This window comes from Bombus flavifrons, chromosome 16, assembly GCF_040668555.2.
Source record: "Bombus flavifrons isolate JBK064 chromosome 16, iyBomFlav1_principal, whole genome shotgun sequence".
Classification (NCBI taxonomy): Eukaryota; Metazoa; Arthropoda; class Insecta; order Hymenoptera; family Apidae; genus Bombus; species Bombus flavifrons.
In genome coordinates, this window is record NC_138457.1 from 10,410,151 (window position 1) to 10,429,473 (window position 19,323).

General features: G+C 42.3%; 1 protein-coding gene across 6 annotated transcripts in view; it reads right to left on the reverse strand.

Moving 5' to 3' along the window:
* Positions 1-15,887, reverse strand: part of heph (polypyrimidine tract-binding protein 1 heph) — a 415,917-nt gene extending 400,030 nt beyond the window's left edge. For 3 of the 6 annotated variants that reach the window (XM_069130475.1, XM_069130471.1, XM_069130469.1), the window contains exon 1: positions 15,758-15,877. Coding sequence is in view for 1 of the 6 variants with exons in the window: in XM_069130468.1 (XP_068986569.1) it covers positions 15,758-15,765 (8 nt within the window). In the remaining 5 variants the exon portion in view is untranslated. Of the gene's footprint in view, positions 1-15,757 lie in introns of all 6 variants that reach the window. The other 3 variants (XM_069130464.1, XM_069130468.1, XM_069130463.1) reach the window with 3 other exon arrangements.
* Between the last annotated feature and the right edge of the window lie 3,436 nt (positions 15,888-19,323).

The window sequence follows — 19,323 nt, forward strand, 5'->3', positions numbered from 1 at the left end:
ACTAGCAACTCAAAAAAGGAGAAAGAACGAAACAGAGTCATAAGGATGCGCGCGAGACGAGGAACAAGAGAGATTAGCATTTTAATCGCTTATTCGGGGAACGAGGCTGAGTCGCATGGTCCAGTGGCTGCTTCGTACATCGACTGGCTCCAAAAATCGTTGAATTTTCTTTGGAGGCGCGACGACAAGGCCGATATTAGTCTCGTAGACGGTCTCGTTTGCATAGTCGCCTCTTCTGCAGCGTTTAATTCGGTCGGACAGAGCGAAGGGAGAGTGTGCAGCGTGTAATTGGCTTGTTTTACACTGCGTTACACGGACGAGTTCGTCGCTCTTCCGTGTCCACGACCGGAAATGAAGCTACGCACTTTTTTTCTCGCTTGAACCATACCCCGGTGCTTCCTACCTGACCAATTACTTGCATTCCAATTTTAAATCCACGGATAGAAATTAATGGAAATCAAATTTAACTGAGAAATTCTGAGAATTTAAAAGGTTTAATTAAGCTTCGAGCGCATAATGATCTCGCAATTATTCGTCGTATTAATTATTTCGCGAAATCATCAAAGTCGGATGCGTTTCACCGTATACCGCAAATAATCACGGCTTCATGGCACAAAAATCATTAATTATAGGAAGAAACGAGCGAACATCGTTGAAATATCATAGACGCGTAAAATGTCTCGTACAAAACCTGGTAATTGATCTACATTATCGCAAAACGATCGTAATTAATTAAAATTATTTGCCTAGCGAACATAACGATGCGGAATACGCGATAAAGATGTGGAAAAATGATACGCGAAAATATCTCACGAAGAAATAACGAATTCGACGTCGTACGTTAATATCCACGATCTTTCTATTTACATCGGCATTGTCGAAATTTTCGAATGAATTGGTCAGAAAATTGGACGAAACCTCGACCCAGATATCTTGTGATGATACGATCGTAGCAGCGCAGTATGAAGACGCGTAATGTATTCGTAAAAGCGGTCTACCACCCCGTGCTTGCGGTAATTCCAACAACTTCGATCGTCGATACTGCTGAAATATGTTTACACGAAAACGCGAGTTGTTTGTTCGCTTGCCCGTAAAAAGCGCGTTTCATCGAGCCGCCAGACAGTCCAACGGCCGACAGAGAGAAGAAAGAGAAAGAGAAAGAGAAAGAGAAAATGTGGAAAAGAAGCAGACGCGGAAATAAATGGCAAGGTGGAGCCGGTTGCCAAGAAATTGCTCGGGGCTCAGGACTTGGAAAAAACGAGGCAAAGAGCGAAAACTCGGTACTACGGACGTATTTCGTGCAAACACGACCCCCTGAATTCAACCACCGCCTCGACTGTTGGCCGATTCTTGGTGGGCCGAGGCAAGAATCAGCCGCGGATCCACGGATTTGTCATTCGCGCGTCGCCTTCGAGTGGCCCATTGTGTGTGCCTTTGGGATCGAGATATCCACGCTACCAGCTGCGAGTCGAGCGATTTTCGGGATTCACCCGGTGTCGAGGGTGAAGTGGATCGATACGCGGATGTTGGATTTCATCTTGGCGGAAGAGGGTGGGCTTTGCTGCCATGGAATTATCGAATTACGGAATTATTTATTTACAATCGATCGCAAACGCCCTCTAAATATAAAATATAGTAGAGCCGGCACGGCACCAAAGAGGAAAAGGCAAATGAAAGTAAAGGTACGGGCAAAGATTGGTTTTATGGAAGATGGCGAGAGTACGAAGGGGAGCGGCGAAGACACTTGGATCTGTACAAGGCTCGGTGCGAAGGAAAAATCGAGGCCAGGCGAGTACGAACGGAATGGCTCAGCGGTTTGTAATAAGGCGAGAGGAATCGACGAAGTGGGAAAGGAATGCGTAGGAACAGTGGGAAAATGACGCGATAGCAGGTCTGGAGGAGAAGAACGGTGAAGGAGGCAGCCAGAGGCGACTGTTGTAGGTTAGATTTTAGAGTATGAAAAGGGAGGAGAAAAATGAGAAGAATGTTTTTATACATATAAGTATAGGTTAGCGTATACAGGTTAAAGCTGGATCGAGCGATTAGATTCCAATGTTTTGACTCGCGATCGGCCGATGTGCGCGTTATTTTAGCCTTTTTCGCGCCATTCGAAGAAAAGTAGACTAAAAACGATACGTATACGCATCGGTCAACGCTCGATACCGAACCGTGCGGACGATTCCGGTAACGCTGGAATTTTGCGTACTCGCTGGTAAGGCTGGTAAACAACGAATGGAAAAAGTAGAGTTTCGATGCAGTCGTGCGATCGGATTGCTTGCCGGAACGACACCGCTGTAATGGCATGAAAACGTTGTTTTCACGCGGCTGCAGCTGCGATCCAATGCCGGGTCGGATCGCTGAATTGGAACGCTACTAGACTAATCCAGACAATCGTACCTCCGATTCTCATATCCAATTAGATATTGGAATTCATAATATGGAACGCGTATTAATTAACGCTTATCTTTAAACGCTTTACCACGATCTATGTTTTTAACACCGACCAGTAGGTTAAATTTCAAACATTCCGATGAAATTAGTCACGATCTTCGTGAAGTTTTCGAAACGCTTTTTACGAAACCGTAGGGTTTCGACTTCGAAAGTTCCACTTCTAAATCACGTCTGCTTCTAAATTAGTAATAAGCGCAGGAGCGTTGTAATTCGGCAATTTCCCATCGGATTTTAATTGGAACAGCGAAAAGCACGATACACGAAGTAGCCTTGGACCAGCAACGAGCAGAGAGTCTGGCTTCGATCAGGAGGTACAGAACAGACGTTGCGCGTTGCATCGCGAAGAGCAGGCATGGATCAGCGCGTCATGGGACACCGTGTGTCAGTTTTAATTAGCAGGCCACCCGGCATCGATGCCAGGAAGCCGTCAAACACGAGCCGCTGGCACGTTGCGGTCGTTAATAAAATTCCAGAGGCACCGTCTGCCATTCGCCGAGACGTGAAGTCGCGCGCCCAACCACCCGTCCGCACTTCAGGTGCATTATTCACGTTCGATGGTGGACCATGGCCGCCTCGAGAGCTGGACGTCACGTACAACACGACTTCCGGTACCGTCATCCGCCGTTCCACCTTATCCAACGTTATTACCGGTAATATCACTAATCTGCGTCGCGTGGCAGCAAATTATGATGGAAAAAGAATCTTAAAACGCAAGAAATCGTCCAACAATTATATATCGGAGAATGATAAAACGGAGAAAGTCGTAAGGGAGGCAGGAAAAATCCTAAATGAAGGAATCAGAAAATAAAAATTGTCGTGCCAATGATGAAGTCGTAATGTAGGATTTTAGAATGATACGGTAAATTTAGCTACAAAAAAAAAAGAAAAAAAAAGACACGAAATTAATTTGTTCGACCAATACACCCCATAGAGATCGCAGAACGACCGTAAATAATCAGGAAACGACGGAATTCGTGAGTCGATCGGAATCGGCTGCATCTCTCGATGCAGCGTCTCCTTGGTCCCCGATTTTGATTTCCTTCGGTTGATTTCTCATCAGGCGGACTAATGGGAAAGCGTCGCTGAATTTTCCAACCCCCGAACCCCAAACGCCAACCTTTTGATTTCTTTTCTTCGTCGAGCACCACGACAACCCTCCGGTTCGTCGTTGTTGATGGAAATTAACGAGATCGATTCCGCGTTAAGGAATCGAATCCGAGTTTTCGAAACGCTCGAACAAACCGAGCGAACGCTCGAACCTCGCCACGATCCTCCATTATTTCTTGCCGATGAACCGTCGACGAGAAAATTTCCCGATTTTGATAAGACGAAGACTGTGTCGTCCACGAGCATGTGGACATTCCGGTCGATTTTTATTAAAAGACCGATGATTCTTAGTTTAAATAAATTAATCCGAAAGCCTATTCCGCTAAAAGAAATCTTTCAGAACGTTTCTTCGAAGGAAGACGGCAAATTTATTTCTTCGCCTGGTTCCATCCAAAGTCGCCAATTTTTCTAATTTTTTTTATCTACCGTAATGACAAAGTTATACTGGAATAACGTAGTATCGCAATTTACCATCGATTCGCAATGCAGAAACATCAGAATCTAACGCAAGTGCGCAGAGCTAATCTTTCCAGGGAGAACTCGGTGGTTTCCATGCAGGAGCGATTGCGTGATCGCGATGAAACGAACTGGGATAGCGGGATATCGAGGGTCGCTATCCCTTCGCAAGCCTGTGCGTGTTCCTCGTTGCTGTGCAACTGTCTATTCCCAACCGTTAATCCCAGCAGCGTTTCCGGTCGAGGGGTAAGGCTACCGAGTGGACATAACGCGATATTCGTACGAAATTTCGGCCATGTTAAACAAAGTGAACCGAAATTAGTGGCCCAACTGGCAACAGAATGCTTCTAGACCTTAGGACGCGTGGAACGGGTTCGGATACGATATTCTCCAGCGAAAAAGTTCCTTCGCCTTACTTTTTTACAAACCGAATACGTCTAATGAATAGAACGCGTAGAACGTGGTGGGATTTCATCGAACGAACCTTCGTGCTCGAGGAAATTGCGTCGGGGAAATTTGAACGCGTGTCGATTATTTCTTCGTCGTAACTGTAAATTCTTTCGCTAGGTCGCATAAGAGAGATATAGGATATTTTTCGCGGTTGTTTTACAGTTGATCGAGTTATCGTTTAATAATAGGAAATTCGGCTATGCTATTCTTTCCTCTCTGAACGCTTCGGAAACACTAAACGCACGATCGAGTGCAATTAATCCTCGAAATCGACGGCAATCAACGTTCGCCACTCGTTCGTTTCAAGTAGGCACTTTTACCTTTAAAATGGCCGTCCACCAAAATTATGATATCGCATTGTGGTCTATGGCTGGTTCTCAAATACCAGTAAGCTGGTCGTTTACGCCGAAATTACGCCACCGTTTCACCGAATAATAGCGTAAAAATCAACGCGACAAAGTTTTACAGCTTTTCTTTTTTTTTTTTAGCGAAAAATAAGGATTCCATAAAGAGCGGATCGAGCTTCTTGGTAATGAACGAACGAAGGAGAAAGAAGTGCCGCTTTCGAAGCGCCTGACAACACGCGTGGCAAAAGACTGACCCACTACACACGACTACGAACTTTATTATTAAATATAATATGGATATCCCTTGAAGCAGGTGCTAGCGCGAATGCAGCTGGAGTTTGAATATGGAATACTGGCTTCAACGCAGGTGCAGAAAACCAATATGTATATGCTGCAGCGTTATCTCGCTCGTATTTGAATTTGGCATCGTGGCGTCAACCAGGACTAAGTAAGTAATCCCTGCGATACTTACATACCGTTCCGAAGTATCCAGATTCCTATTAAGCTCCATTTCTATTAACGAATAATCGTAAAGTGCGTGGAATTCGAAAGATTCTCTTTCCTTTGTATTAGCAGAACAGCAGCGTCACGCGAGAAACAATCGCACACCGTCGCGTTGCCTCTTTGTGAGATTTTTAATTCCAATCGACGTATCTCAAATCATGTTTCGTAACTTTTGTCAACAAGTTATACATACTCGCGTTTAATACCAACATCAAACAAACCAGGGAGAATGGTACTAGAAAATTGATCGGCGATAATTGAATTTCAAAACCGTTTTTCTCTGCAAAGCACGAAGAACGTGACTTATTATGTTCCTCCTTTGTGATTCATACGTAATGTCGCATATAGAAAACGATAAAGCAACGATATCAGAACGCATTTCCTGAAACGCGTTCGCAGATAGAGGCGCGTAAAAATAAAACGACGATAAGGGCGGCGTTTCTAGAGCAAAATTACACGCGGCGTACGTTAGAACGCGTTGATAACGGAACGATATGGGCCGTGGGCACTGCATATGCGGGCTGTAGTACACAGTACTGCACACATTCCACAGGGAAATTCTATACAATCGCCCTAACGATGCATGAAGTTTGATCTGGCTCGCGCTACAAAAGAATCGAATCGTCGCGTTCGATTGACTCTGGAAAAAAGAAGAAAAAAGAAAAAAAAGAAACGTTCTGTGTAATGAAACGATTCCTCTGTTGAAACGGGGTTTACGCAAAACGAAAAATAACGCGGTTAATACGTAAAGAGGAATATAGAGATCTATCGAGATTTTTTCGTTCGTCGATGCGATGCGACGCTAAATCCTGAAAAGTACTATCGAAATTCTCCTAAAGCTTCAAACCTATCATAGAATATATTGCTCAACGTCTCTTCTCCAAAATCGCGAGACTTCTTACGCGAAGATTCGATTTATGTCCTCGAAAACTAGTCAAGATGAACTTAAAGATCTCTGTTTCCCTTCTCCAAGACGGATGATATATTAACCGGCATTAAGGCCCTCCACGCGTACGAATCGCAGTCGTAATAGTAGTCAAAACAGCGTACCAGCCAATCCACGCTCGAATCATAAGTCACTGTCGATGCACCGAAATTTGTAGCATCTTTTCGCGAACCGTTGACGATGGCACCGTGCCACCATCTATTAGCGTCGAGACATTCGTGAAACATTGTACGATGAACCGTGAATAGGCGATAACTGGGTCGATCTCAGCCGATATAAAAGCATTTGTTCCCTCGCGCGTGTTAAACTTTTCTTTCTTTCTTTTTCTTCTCCTTTTTTCTTTTTTTCTTTTTTTACAGACCCTGGCCGTATCGATATTTCATTTTTCGGTAGCCGTCAGAATTATCCGATATTTTGAAAATATCGTTACGACAGAACTACAAAATTACCATACACGCGTCCTGACGCTTCGTTGCTCGATAAATTTTTAGCTGACAATAATTACATTTACGATTTTACTCGACTTACAACGGACAATTTGCTTCGTTCTTCGCCTTCGTATTAAATTCCTTGCAACACTCCCCCGTCCTTAGTTCGCAGAAACTCTATTACAGAATTACGATACAGCTGACTAATTAGTCTAAAGGTAACTGAACGTGCATTAAGCCGAACAAAACGAGAATTCTCTTTGTCAAATCTTTCCCTTTCTCTTTAAGCGCGAGCCAAGTGTCTTTGCAAATATTGCTGATGCTTTGCACCGAGGGTATCTCATTAAAATGAAACTCGCAGCTTCGAGCTCACAGAACGCGAATGACTTTCTAGGCTTCAATTATTAATGGTACATTCAATATTATATCGCGCTCTCTTTCATTCCAGTCGTCAATTGTAACGCGAAATTACGAATCCTTTGAGCTGCGGCAAAATTTCATTTTGTTTGAGAAAAAGCAGACGAAATTATGACATTCCGTTTGATATTCTAATTATTCGACGTGTATTAAGAATTGGTTCATCTTGCGAAATAGTAAAATAGCGGTAGAATCGAGATAAATATTTCTCATTTGAAATTTACGTCGTGGCGTTCTAATAAATTTAAAACTACACACCGAATGTAATTTCGCGTCGAAATTCCAATAATAACTGCAGCGTATACTCTAAAATTCGACGTTTAACGTTTATCGAAACGTTAAAAGGAAAGTACGTTGTTTTTGACAATTAATTTGCAAACGAGACGTACGTCTAAAGAGACAAAACGCGCGGTTTCGTAAGAGAAACAACGGTAGAGGCAAAGACTTTTTCAAATTGAAATTAAACACGAAAAAGGTTGTTAGGGGCTTGCACGCTTAATCCCCGGAACCAAAGAATTATCTCGCAATTATTTTCTGAGCAAACACGCGCAGATTCCGTGCAATGAATAAATTCATCAAGAAAAACATAGCAGCGTTTCCCTCCGTAATATTTGCATATTAAAGTTAGTACGTTCAAAGAAGAACCGCTAGTTTCTTTGCTCCTCCTATTATTTCTAGTTAAACAACGCCTGCGTAAACATGAAATAATGGAGTCGTATTTTTCTGAAAAAATTCGGAATTTAATAAATCTCCTTTAATTATCTATTTAACGCAAGTAGAAATTATCGCGGCTGAACGTTAAATGTCGCGCGGACATTCGTCAGAAATTACATTCGCTTTTCAACTTTAAAATTCATCCCACGCTACCTCGACGAACGCAACTTCGTAAGCGTTTTCGAAAACCTCGACCCGCTAAAAAATTCCGCTAATCGCTAATCTGTCCTGTTGATAGTTCCACAAACCTAGATAGTTCATCGAACCTACACCCGCAGACCATTCGAAAAATATCTCCGACAAATTCGTTGACCGACTAGCCAGAAAAGGCAGGTATATCTATAAAGAAAAAAAAAAAAAAGAAAAGAACAAAGAAAAATGTCGATCAAAATTGCCAATCGTAGCGAAAGCAACCTTTGAAAAGCGTTTGGTCAAAACGAAAAAGACTCACGCGCGTGACAACGATCGCAAGTCGTCGCGTTTACATAGAAAAAAGAAACAAAGAAAAAAAGAAAAAAAGAAAAAAAGAAAAGAAAAAAAGGAAAAAGAAGAAAAGAGATATAACGTGGTTTCGTTGAAACGAGACGACCCACGAACGTTTCGTAAAGCGCGCGTCATATGCGTTCGAATAGTTGGCCAATAATTTTCCAATCTCGTCGGTTCGAGCGTTACAGATGGCGCCCGTAACTTCGAGCCGGAATCATCGAGATGATTCGATTACGGTCCGACGGATGCGATCGAAAAGCATTCACCGCGACCATTTTATTCCGACAAAAATCGACGCACCGTGGAAATCTCGAATCAATAGTACGTTACCGTTTGCTGGTACGTTTATTCTTCTGTGTTAATGGAGTGCGGGGAACGATGATGGCGATTAATCGACGTTCGGACGCATCGAGTCCACTGGACATCGTGTAAATCGTTGCAGCGTGGAACGTTTGTCTTTTGGACAAAGTAAAAACCGAAGAGAATCATTTGGAAGAATCGATTGGCAACGAAGCAACAATTTTCGCAGCAATAGCTAGTCAGGCAACGATCGTTGAAGCGATAACAATTAACAGTGTAATTAAATAACGATTTCTAGGTGTAACGATTAGCAGGGCAACAATTTTTGAAACGATAATTAATGGAACAACGATTTTGTACGGTGATCGCAATTCGATTGTGCCAGGCACGATAAATATGCGTGGCATAATGACGTTGGCGGCGTTGATAAATGCAACGGCAATGGGGCTGAATGCGGCGTCTATCTCGCTGTTCTCGATATTGCGTTTGAATGGACGTGGCATCGATCCCGCGTGACCGTCTCAAAGGGGCCGATCCTCCGCAACCATTAGATTCGCGCGCGATCCGATTCTCCCCCGTGACGCGATACCAGTGTCTTCCAGCGCGATAACGGAACCATTGTCGCGTCGCGAATTGGAACACCGCGTTGCGTCTGCAAATTGCTCGCTGTCGATCGATAAATTATCACGACACGTTCTGGCAGGTAGTCGTTGTCGTTGCTTTTCCAACGGATGCCCGATTTCATAGCCAACGTCTGTCTTTCTTTCATACGCTGACACAGCACTCGCAAACAATTTCTTTTACAATTTGCACGATATTGCGATCCGACTGCTTTTACATTTATATGTAGCTTTTATAGTTTCTAATGAAATGGAGAAGCAATTTGGACAGAACGTTTTTTCGCGCGTCTGGAGTGCAATGGAGTGGTAGCAAACAACATATTTTGGTGCATCGTCGCTGTCCGTTTGCCGCATCGTCACCTTGCTGCGCTTAAACCTATCGACGCTTTTTCCCATCCCTTTATCCCGCTGCCACTACCTCAACCATCCAACTACCCGGTTCTTCCGTGGAAACGTTCGAACGGAATAAAAGAAACGCTCTCGACCCATCGTAAAAAATATCCCACGGTCGATCCACTATGGTACGTATAGGAAAGCGGTGCGCGAGCCGAACAAAAATGGCAAAAAACGGCGCTCCAAAGGGAAATGATAAAGAGAGAAGGAGATGGATGGAACGCGATTGACACGAGTCGCTACAGGTTGGCACACGCGGCGTCGTATTCATCGATACAAAATGCCGAACGATGGGGAGGGAACGTGGGCTGTTTCGAGGCTGCGTCAAAAAGTTCAATCGACGGATGCGCAGCGATGCATTGGTAATGCACCCATCCGGAGCTTCGAGGCCAATTTGCCAGATAGAGGCAGACGGTGGAACGAAAGAGACGCGAGGATTCCCTGGCACGGAGGCACCGTGTCCCTCCAGTAGCAATTACCGAGCATTCATCCCGTGGAAACGTCCCCCTTTTCTCTCTCTCTCCCTCTGACACTGTCAGCGATTGGCCTTTCTGTTTGCCACGGAGTAATCAAAAATCAAGCGTCCAGCTACCTGACACGGAATTCCGACGTAGAAGCAAGAAATTCAGCCTATTGGTATTGGTATCATCGCGCGTCGACCGATTTGCCGCGCAATTCCGACGTAGAAGCAAGACATTCGGCTCGTTGGTACATCACACTGCGTAAATATTTGAACATCCGCGGCTACTTGATCGAAAGGTTGACAGTTCTGTTATATCTATTTACCATGTTCCATTGATCGTTCGCTATTTTCGACCGGTACAGAGGGACCATTGCCAACGAAATCTGGGCGATCGTGAAACTTGGTAGGGACGCTTGTAACGGTTCCCCATAAAATGCCGAAAGCCTATTTTTCGCAACAGCGCACGCTAATTTAGCAGGGTAATTTTACGCACGAATAGAATTTTCTTATTCTCTCTCGCGAAAGACATCTCTTTCAGATTCTAGAAAATATCCCGGTAAATTTCCTATATTTTCCAAGCTCCAAGCTGTGTAGTGCGCTCGATAATGGAAACCTAACGTTTCGATCGCGAAATTTCAGTTGAATTAATTTCTCAGCTTTCAAGGATAACGAAGACCTACGTACAATACACGTCGAGAATCTAAATTACCAGATACAGTTTGCACATTTTAGAACTTATTCTGGCTTTTCGGTAACGATCGTTACCGAATCGTTACCGCGAATCAACGTTAGACCGCATTAGCGGAGAAACCTTAACAGATTCGCGAAACCTACAGTTGGTATACTCAAGTTACCGTGATACACGGTATCGTTTTCGTATTGTATACCAGTAACTCGCGGTATCGCGCGGAACTTGATATTCGAAACCTGCCCCAGAACCATCGTTTTACGAACTTATGTCCGTATTGATCCTGATAATCGCCTCTTTTCGTCTAATCTCCTGTCAGACTTTACGCCTTTTTCTCTTTTTACGTATTTCAACGATAACATACGACAAATTGCCTGTTAGTAAGTATATATACTTACACAAACACTGGCGAACACAAGTGAAATTTGTATAAAAGTAATAAATGTAAATATGGAAAACGCGTAAGAGAAACCCCTATGAAATACACTTAACTTAAGATACGCGAGATGCTAGATTTATTATTTCTTATCTACGAAGGAAATCGTGTCGGTAAAATTGCGTGCTTTTCCCCTATTTAAACTCGCAATCGAGTAAAATGATAATTTCGACGTTGACTTATCGGATTATATTAAACGGACATTCCGCGCGAGGATCGTCCGATATCCGTCAAAACAGGTCTCAAGAACGATCCGTTTAATTCTACCAGAATGCACCGGTGGGTGTCGGTCTCCCTTAAGCCGGTGTTACAAACGTGTCGCGAACGACGCCACCTAATTGTCCTACTATCGCGTGGCGGCAAGGATCGGAATCACTGGGTGTCAGGACGAGATCTATTGGCGTAGCGGAGAGTCGCGTACACGCGATCAAGACGTCTTATTAAGTAGGCGCATGCAGAGCCCACCGATAAATCTTTGGCTGGCACTGCTCCACTAGCGGACGACGTTCCGCTCGTCTTATTGCATATCTCGCGGACCGATGAAGTGGCGAAACCTAATTTCGTCCCTGGACGATCGCCTCCTCAACGAATATAGACATCTTCGGATAGAATTATCGAACGATGCAGATATTTATGTACCATGCGAAGCTGGAAAGATGATTAGGTTGATGGCATAGGGGCAAAGGAAATATATTACTCTCTATATCTCATCGACCACTCTATATAGATTTATCATATTTGTACGAGATACTCCCGTATAGGGCAAGTCACGTTTCACCATCTATATTCGTTGTCTATATCAACAACTTCGTTTCTGTGATATTTTCCCATCTAACATAACAATCGAAATATTTATATTTGTTTCGAACACCTCCTTACGCTTTCATCGATACCGACATGATCGTACGAAAAGTGCCGGTAGTGAAAATTCTACGAAAATTCTAACGCTACATTAGCATCCAAATTTGTTTTTGTTTTAACATTTAACTGATCCGCGTGTTCATTTTTCATTCGTTTCGAGTCGCGTAAGCCGTCGAGTTGTCCCTTGTTTTTAGATTTTCGTGCCTCGAGCTCTATCTTCGCAATGGTAAAAATAAATGGTATACGTAGAAAAAAAAATTATCCACCAACGATAGGTCGGTGCGAGAGTTATCGAATTCGCAGCTCTGACGTGACCGTGGGTTGATAAAGCACACCTGTTCGGGTCGAAACGTCGGAGCAGTTACCGCGTGCGTCGAAATACCGACCGGAAAGTTAACCCCGCATGAAACGCGACGGCTCCTGAATATTTCAACTTTCCGTCAATCGCTCGAACCGCGGCTAAACTGTACCATATTGCCACGTACGCGATCGGGCCTACGTATACGAGGAAATAAAAAAAAAAATATCTCGAACGATTTTTATAACGATAAATTTTTCATTGGAAGATTTCAAAAGAGAGGAGTTCGAATCGGCGAACTTTTCGGTGGAAAATTCATAGAAGAAGAAATTACGATTGAAAAATCGTTCATTCGTAGGTATGAAGATACGTGTGTTTAAAGAAAACCATAGTTGACAAGAAGATACATGCCCGAATGGAATTATAAGTACAGCCTCGTAAGCGTAATTGGTAAATCGTCAGTGTTTAGCGGTAAAACGCACCAGAGATAGGATTAGCAAAGCTTCTGTTAAAACCCTCTCAATTGCTCTTCAGATAGCAACAAAGTGGAAAAATAGTTAATCGTGTTAATAGTTCTCGATATTTCCTACAAACCCATAGTTCACCAATTGCTTTCGATATTTTACGAAAATATAAAGTACACTTACGTAACATCCAACGTCACTTTATGAACTTTATATTTCATAAACATAAGAGAATATAGTTTGTCGAAGATAAATATTCTACTTTATCATAGCTTTAACAACAGCTTGAATTCGGAAATACACCGTATAACAATTATACATAACGCTATACTAAATGGCTACTTACTATGTACGAAACTACTAACGCTCGCTAAAATACGATAAGCATAAAAACATTACACATTTTATTAATCCAATTGCAGACAGAGTATCATGAAAATCGATAAAACTCTTGTACAGGATATTCAAAGACAAATATTATTTCAGCCACTTATAGCAATGATTTTATGGAATAATAACAATAATAAGAAAAAAGAAAAGGAGAAGTCATACGAAGCTTGATAAAATAAAAGATACCATTAAAAGGTTTCGATGGCAAGAAAGAATTCGAAAAATGAACGCGTATCAGGAAATAACTAAAATTAACTTGGTATCGTTAATCGTCAAACAGAATAATAACACCACTTTCGTTCAAAATAACTGCAACTAACCTCGATTCTTTCCAAATTCCATTATTCTTTAGGAACACCATTATTTCATAGAATCATTACCTCTTCAAATATATTCATTCCCAAACTAGCCTGCACAAGAGAACACACGTCCGAAACGTTAAGATTTCCCGAAAGCGTCGCATATGTTACCCAGAATTAATCGACTCGTTGGGTATGCGCGAGAGCGAGAAGAAAGGAGAAGCCAGCGGGCGCGATGACAAAATAATGATCATCGAAAAGCGTCTCGAGAGCATATTACACATGTGTGCGTGCATTATTTGAGAGAGAGAGAGGGGGGGGGAGAAAGATGGAGAGAGGAAAGGAGGGAAGGAGGGAGGGAGGGAGGGAGGAAGAGAGAGAGAGAGAGAGAGAGAGAGAGAGAGAAACACAGTCGGCCACGCGACGCGACACACCAGTTTGACGAACAGCATCACGTGGCCACTGACACGCAGAAGCAGAAAAACCGCGAGTAACGTCTAGTTGCGCACGTGTACGTCTATACAGAGTGATTGAAAAAGGATGAACGATATCTGTACGGAGAGTATCTTGGAAATCTTGACGCTACCGGTAAGAAGGCGATTCTACGTGAAAAATCGAATTTGAAAATTTATTTCACACGTATATACGTAAATACGGTTAATTACTGGTTAGGTGGGAGTAAATAATCAGCAGAAGGTTATTATACGTACGAAATTAAGACGCTGTTCTCGAGGAAATAAAGTTTGAACACGTTTAGCTTGATACTCTGTCAAATTTAATTTTCGCGAGAACGAGACGCCATATGAAAGGATATTCCACTTCTTTTCACGTGGAATCACACCTTGCCAATGTTACTATGGTTGTTAGGACACCCTGTATGGTGTGACATTAGACGTCGAGACAACGAAGAAGTTTAACTTGAAAAATAAGCCTCAAACGACATTAACGTACGTGAAATTCATAGTCTTCGTGTCTTTGCGATCACACGGTATAAATTTCACCTTTTTCAACGCCCTGTACATGTGAAAGGGAGACAAACGAAAGCGTAGAGAAAAGGGTACAACGTCGGCAAGAGGCGGAGGAAAAAGGAAAAAGCAAAGTTTGAAAGAGCGCCTGCTCCAACAGAACGCGTGTATCCTTATCTCTCTCTAGCCCACGTGACGCGTACTCTTTCTCTCTCACTCCAGCTTACGCGGTTCCGCAACATCGTTCGCTTCTCTCTCTCTTCACGACGCACAGATCGATTCTTTCTTTCTCTCTCGCTCTCTCTTTCCTCATCCACTCAGCTACACCCTTTCCTTTCCCTTTCTTCCACGACCGTGCACGACACCTCGCACACATTTACGAGGCACAGAGCAGTGCCACGCTAACTGGCCGGAATTTTGCTTCGTTAACTGGCCGTCAAGTTCTTCGAACTCTCTTGTACACAACTAAATATTACTAGCAAAGTTTGACGAGTCACTAGTTATACATTAAAAAAATTCTTGTCCTTCTTTTTATATACGATTTACAGCAGTCTTATATTTCGCTAGCGATTAACGCTCTCGCGTAAAAGCACCGGTTTGATGATAAAATAAGTACAGAATGGTTTGTCAAATTACACAAGAGCAATGAGTTGAATGATAAAAAGAAACTACTACAACTGAGTTTCGTAAATTACGTAAGAGCGGTCGTTTGATTATACCAATACGAAGTAAATTCGTAGCGTGTATAACCTACAATTTGTAACTTGTCAATACACGCATATGATAGTGCCAACATCGGTAGTAGACAATTTTCCAATATAAGAGTCGGTTGATTATCCTACTTTTGATATAAACGCGTAAAAAACGAGTTTATAACCCAATCTACAATTTCGAACTTTTCAACGCACACGCTGTAGTAACAAGTTTGACAAAGACATTATATTTGACGTAAAATACTAAATACTAAAAACAAGGATAGCTAGTAACTCATTAATTCGCTAAATATACAAAGAAATCTAATATTATAAATACAAATAAACCATATATTATGGAACACATAGTAAACTAAATAAACTACATGTCACAACCAAATAAGGGATATTCCTACCTGACTCGCGCTCGTTACCAAAGATACTTAAAATTTCCTAAAACGATAGCTGTCTCGACAAGTGGCCAGATAGCCCCCCCCCACCTTTGCCAGTTAACGTGACGGTATATATGCACGCACACAGTGGCGTACAATTCGTCGATAATTCCCATGTGCACAAACTCACCCGTTCATCCTGATGGTAGACGGCCACGTTGACGGTTCTCCCCGGGGCTGATGTTAGGTTAAGTGAACTCCCGCGTTCGACGTTTACGCGCACACGGTTCGCCAAAGTGTATATCCGGCAGGCGATCTCAGCGACGACACGAGGACGCAACGAAAACAACAGGTTGCATGTGACGGCGGTACAAATATGGCGGCGAAAAATATCGCCGTTCGACCCGGCGCGATGTAAACTCGCGGCAGAGAACGCGTGCACAAGCTCAGGCACACTATCAACGATCGAGTATCTCTTTCTCGCGCGGTTCGCGTATACGTTGCGTGTCCCTGTCGCTTGTAACCTTTTTTTCCTAACGTCTACCCGCAATGTCTCTGTTTGTTCCTTTCTCCCCTCTCCTTTTGCTGTCTGGTCGACCCGAGGGGATTCGCCTGTCCCTCGAGACTCACTGTTTTTCCGTTCTCCGTCGAAAAACGTAGAAGAACGTAAACGCCGCACCCGAACGCTACTGCACTCGTCGCCGTCACCGCCTCGATCGACGTGAACGTTCGAAACGATGCGAATCACGAGCTCTCATGCGGACACACACGCGGACCCGTCCACCACGTACACAGAGAAACGCGAGTCTCGGCGAAGAATCGCCGGTTCAGGGGAGAGAAAAAGGAGTCTGATGAGAACACAGATCGTACACACGACTCACGCACGCCGAATCGTCGTCACGAGCGACAGGAGACACGCGCTGCCACTTTTGGGCCGTGGCATTTCGCGAGACAGATGCACTCTGTGCTGCATCCAGTTGCGCACGATGCTGACACCTGGTGGCGATTTCAAGCGACAAAGTTAAGAATGACACGGGTATATTAGTTGTACCGGCGAATGATTATCGACTGATTTTATGTACGAACGTGCCTTGTCTGTTCTTACATGACGTCACATGTTCTGTAATACCGACTATTCGAAAGTTTTATAACGCCCTCTACAACGTATAATGTCGCGTCGAGTATAATTAGTCCGTTTGAATACGTTCCGTTCATTTAAACAAAACTTTAGTTAGTGCTCAATTAAATAAAGTTCTGGTGATCGAATTCATCCATTTGAACGTGAGGTACCGTTATGTAAAACCGTAAACGAGAAATCGTAAGTACTAAAGAGAATTAGTAACCTCTTACTTATTACTCGAATTACTTGTCCCGCCAATTAACCCCACTACTCCTTCTTTCCTTCTTAACCTCGCTACAATTAAATACGATAGACGTAATGTCCCCCTTTTGTTGAATAAAACAACATCAGTAATTAAATTACTAATTGAAATAAAACGATAATCATAAATGTAAATGTTAAACGTAACTTTAACCTTATCTATCCTGGGCTATCCTACCTTAACTAACTGTCTTAAACATTTTAAACTATTCATTTATAACAATTAAATTATTAGTTTCTTTTCATAACATTTCTAAACGTTGTTTATTATATTTAATAATTTATTAATTGTGTACAAATACACTAGACACCAACTACTGCACTATAGACGGGGTTCGATTTCTCGTCTACGTTTCGTGTAATAGATGCAACCAGATCGAAAGCAATGGGATCTTATCGTCTATTCAGTTGTTCTACGATTGGTGAGTCGCATGGTTTGGAATTTTTGGTGATGGGCTATTTAAGTATGTACATTTGAGTTGAAATGCGAAATGAACTATCACGAATTTTACCACAATCGTGCGCGGTACGACGACTATTGATAATTATCTTTCGTTGATTTTATCGAAAGATATTTGAAAGATACGTGCAATTAACGAACTGTAATGGGTTCCTACTTCATTATCAAATAGTTGTACAATACATCTTCTGTTCCCAATATAATATAATATAATAATATAATAGCGTAGGTTGCTCTTTCCATTATTATTTGTCTGTTAGGTTATCGATAAATTGCACTGCGAGTTACCCAGTCATACTTCCTATATACTTGATAGCATATAATTAATAGAATTGATTTGAGAATACGAATATTAATTCTGACATATTATTCTGAATAATGAAAATCGGAAGTATGTAATGAAATTCGGAAAAATCTGTAATTGTTCTAACGACTTGATGACGAGATAAGATGTCGGAGCTTAAGCGAAGCGACTGAAACGACCCTGCTTTACTATATACCACACACAATCGATACCCTTCCCGCAAGAAATATCTAGGCAAATGCGTTCAACCTTCTACCATCTTCTAACATCCCTATAAGGTTGTTTATTCGTTCTCTGTTCTCGATGTTCGATTCTCGGATTTGCCTTCGACCAAGAGCCATTTCTCCGTCGTTCTTAATCCGTTTTAACACACAAATAGAGGTTAATGAAACATCTTAGTACAAGTGTATTAATATAACTAACGCATACTTGTTTCCTGTTACTGGCATCATGAACTATCACGCGAACTCCTGCCTTCATACTTTCCTGATCATGTGTGGCCGAATGTTTCGAAGTTCGCGTGGTTACTAGTATTACTACCATAGAGTTCGTATACTAACTGGAAGACAGTTCGCAAAACATTGGTTTCTATGACGCTTGTGCAGGTATACTCTCTTACGTTTATATGTATAGCTTTACATGTATTAGGAACACATGACGTCTATTTTGTTTCTATCTCTTTGAACTTTGTTTATATTTGTATAAAAGAGCTGAATTATTTCAAGGAAAGTAATAAATAATAAAATGTCAAGCAATAGAACCCAGAATGACGAGATAACAGGCAACAGGTCCGAGCGTTCGAAGTTCCACGTTTTCTTATAGAACTACTAATAACTCCCAATAATACTCTATTACTGAGCAACGCTTTAAAAATTTTTAAAGAATCTAAGAAACTAAAGGATTAACTATCAACAAATAAAATATCCGTATCAATGTGAAACTGTTATATATAAACACACACTTCCCTGAAAGCTCAGTTGCGTTCCAAAGAATTTTTGCGCGTACATGATCTCCTGATGTCTTGCAAACTCTGTTTCGAATCAAATGGCTGCCAATGCCACAGTCAATCATGAACCTGCAACGAGGCGACTTTATAAAACTGCTGATTTCCCTATATCAAAAGTTTCGATAACTTTTATATCGTGAAGGAATATGTTAAATAATAAACACAGAAAGGACACATTGCATTGATATCTAAAGCCAAATTAAATTAAAGTCTGTTTAATGCATATTTATCTTAACCGCTAACCTTTGCACAACTGTCGCATTGACATCCAATGGCGGGCACTTTAAAAATGCTTCGAAGGCCCACGAACATTTTGTTTCCATCTCTGTAGCTTCCAGGACTATAAAAGTGACACAGAGGCACTATCGAGGAATATCCGTTGCCATTGCTCCTCTCTCGTTTGCGTTCCTGATTCTTTAGCCGTTTCTGTTTCTTTCAAAGTCACTGGAGCGGCAAATCCTTCTACCCTCCGGGAGCTTAAGGGCGGATACTCAAGTGGATTCAGATCCGCGCGTCTGATGCATTCCTGATCCTCCTGGAATCATCTTCAGAAACAAACTCAACTTCGACAAACTCTCCGCTTCGGAGAAACCAAGTCGATTGCA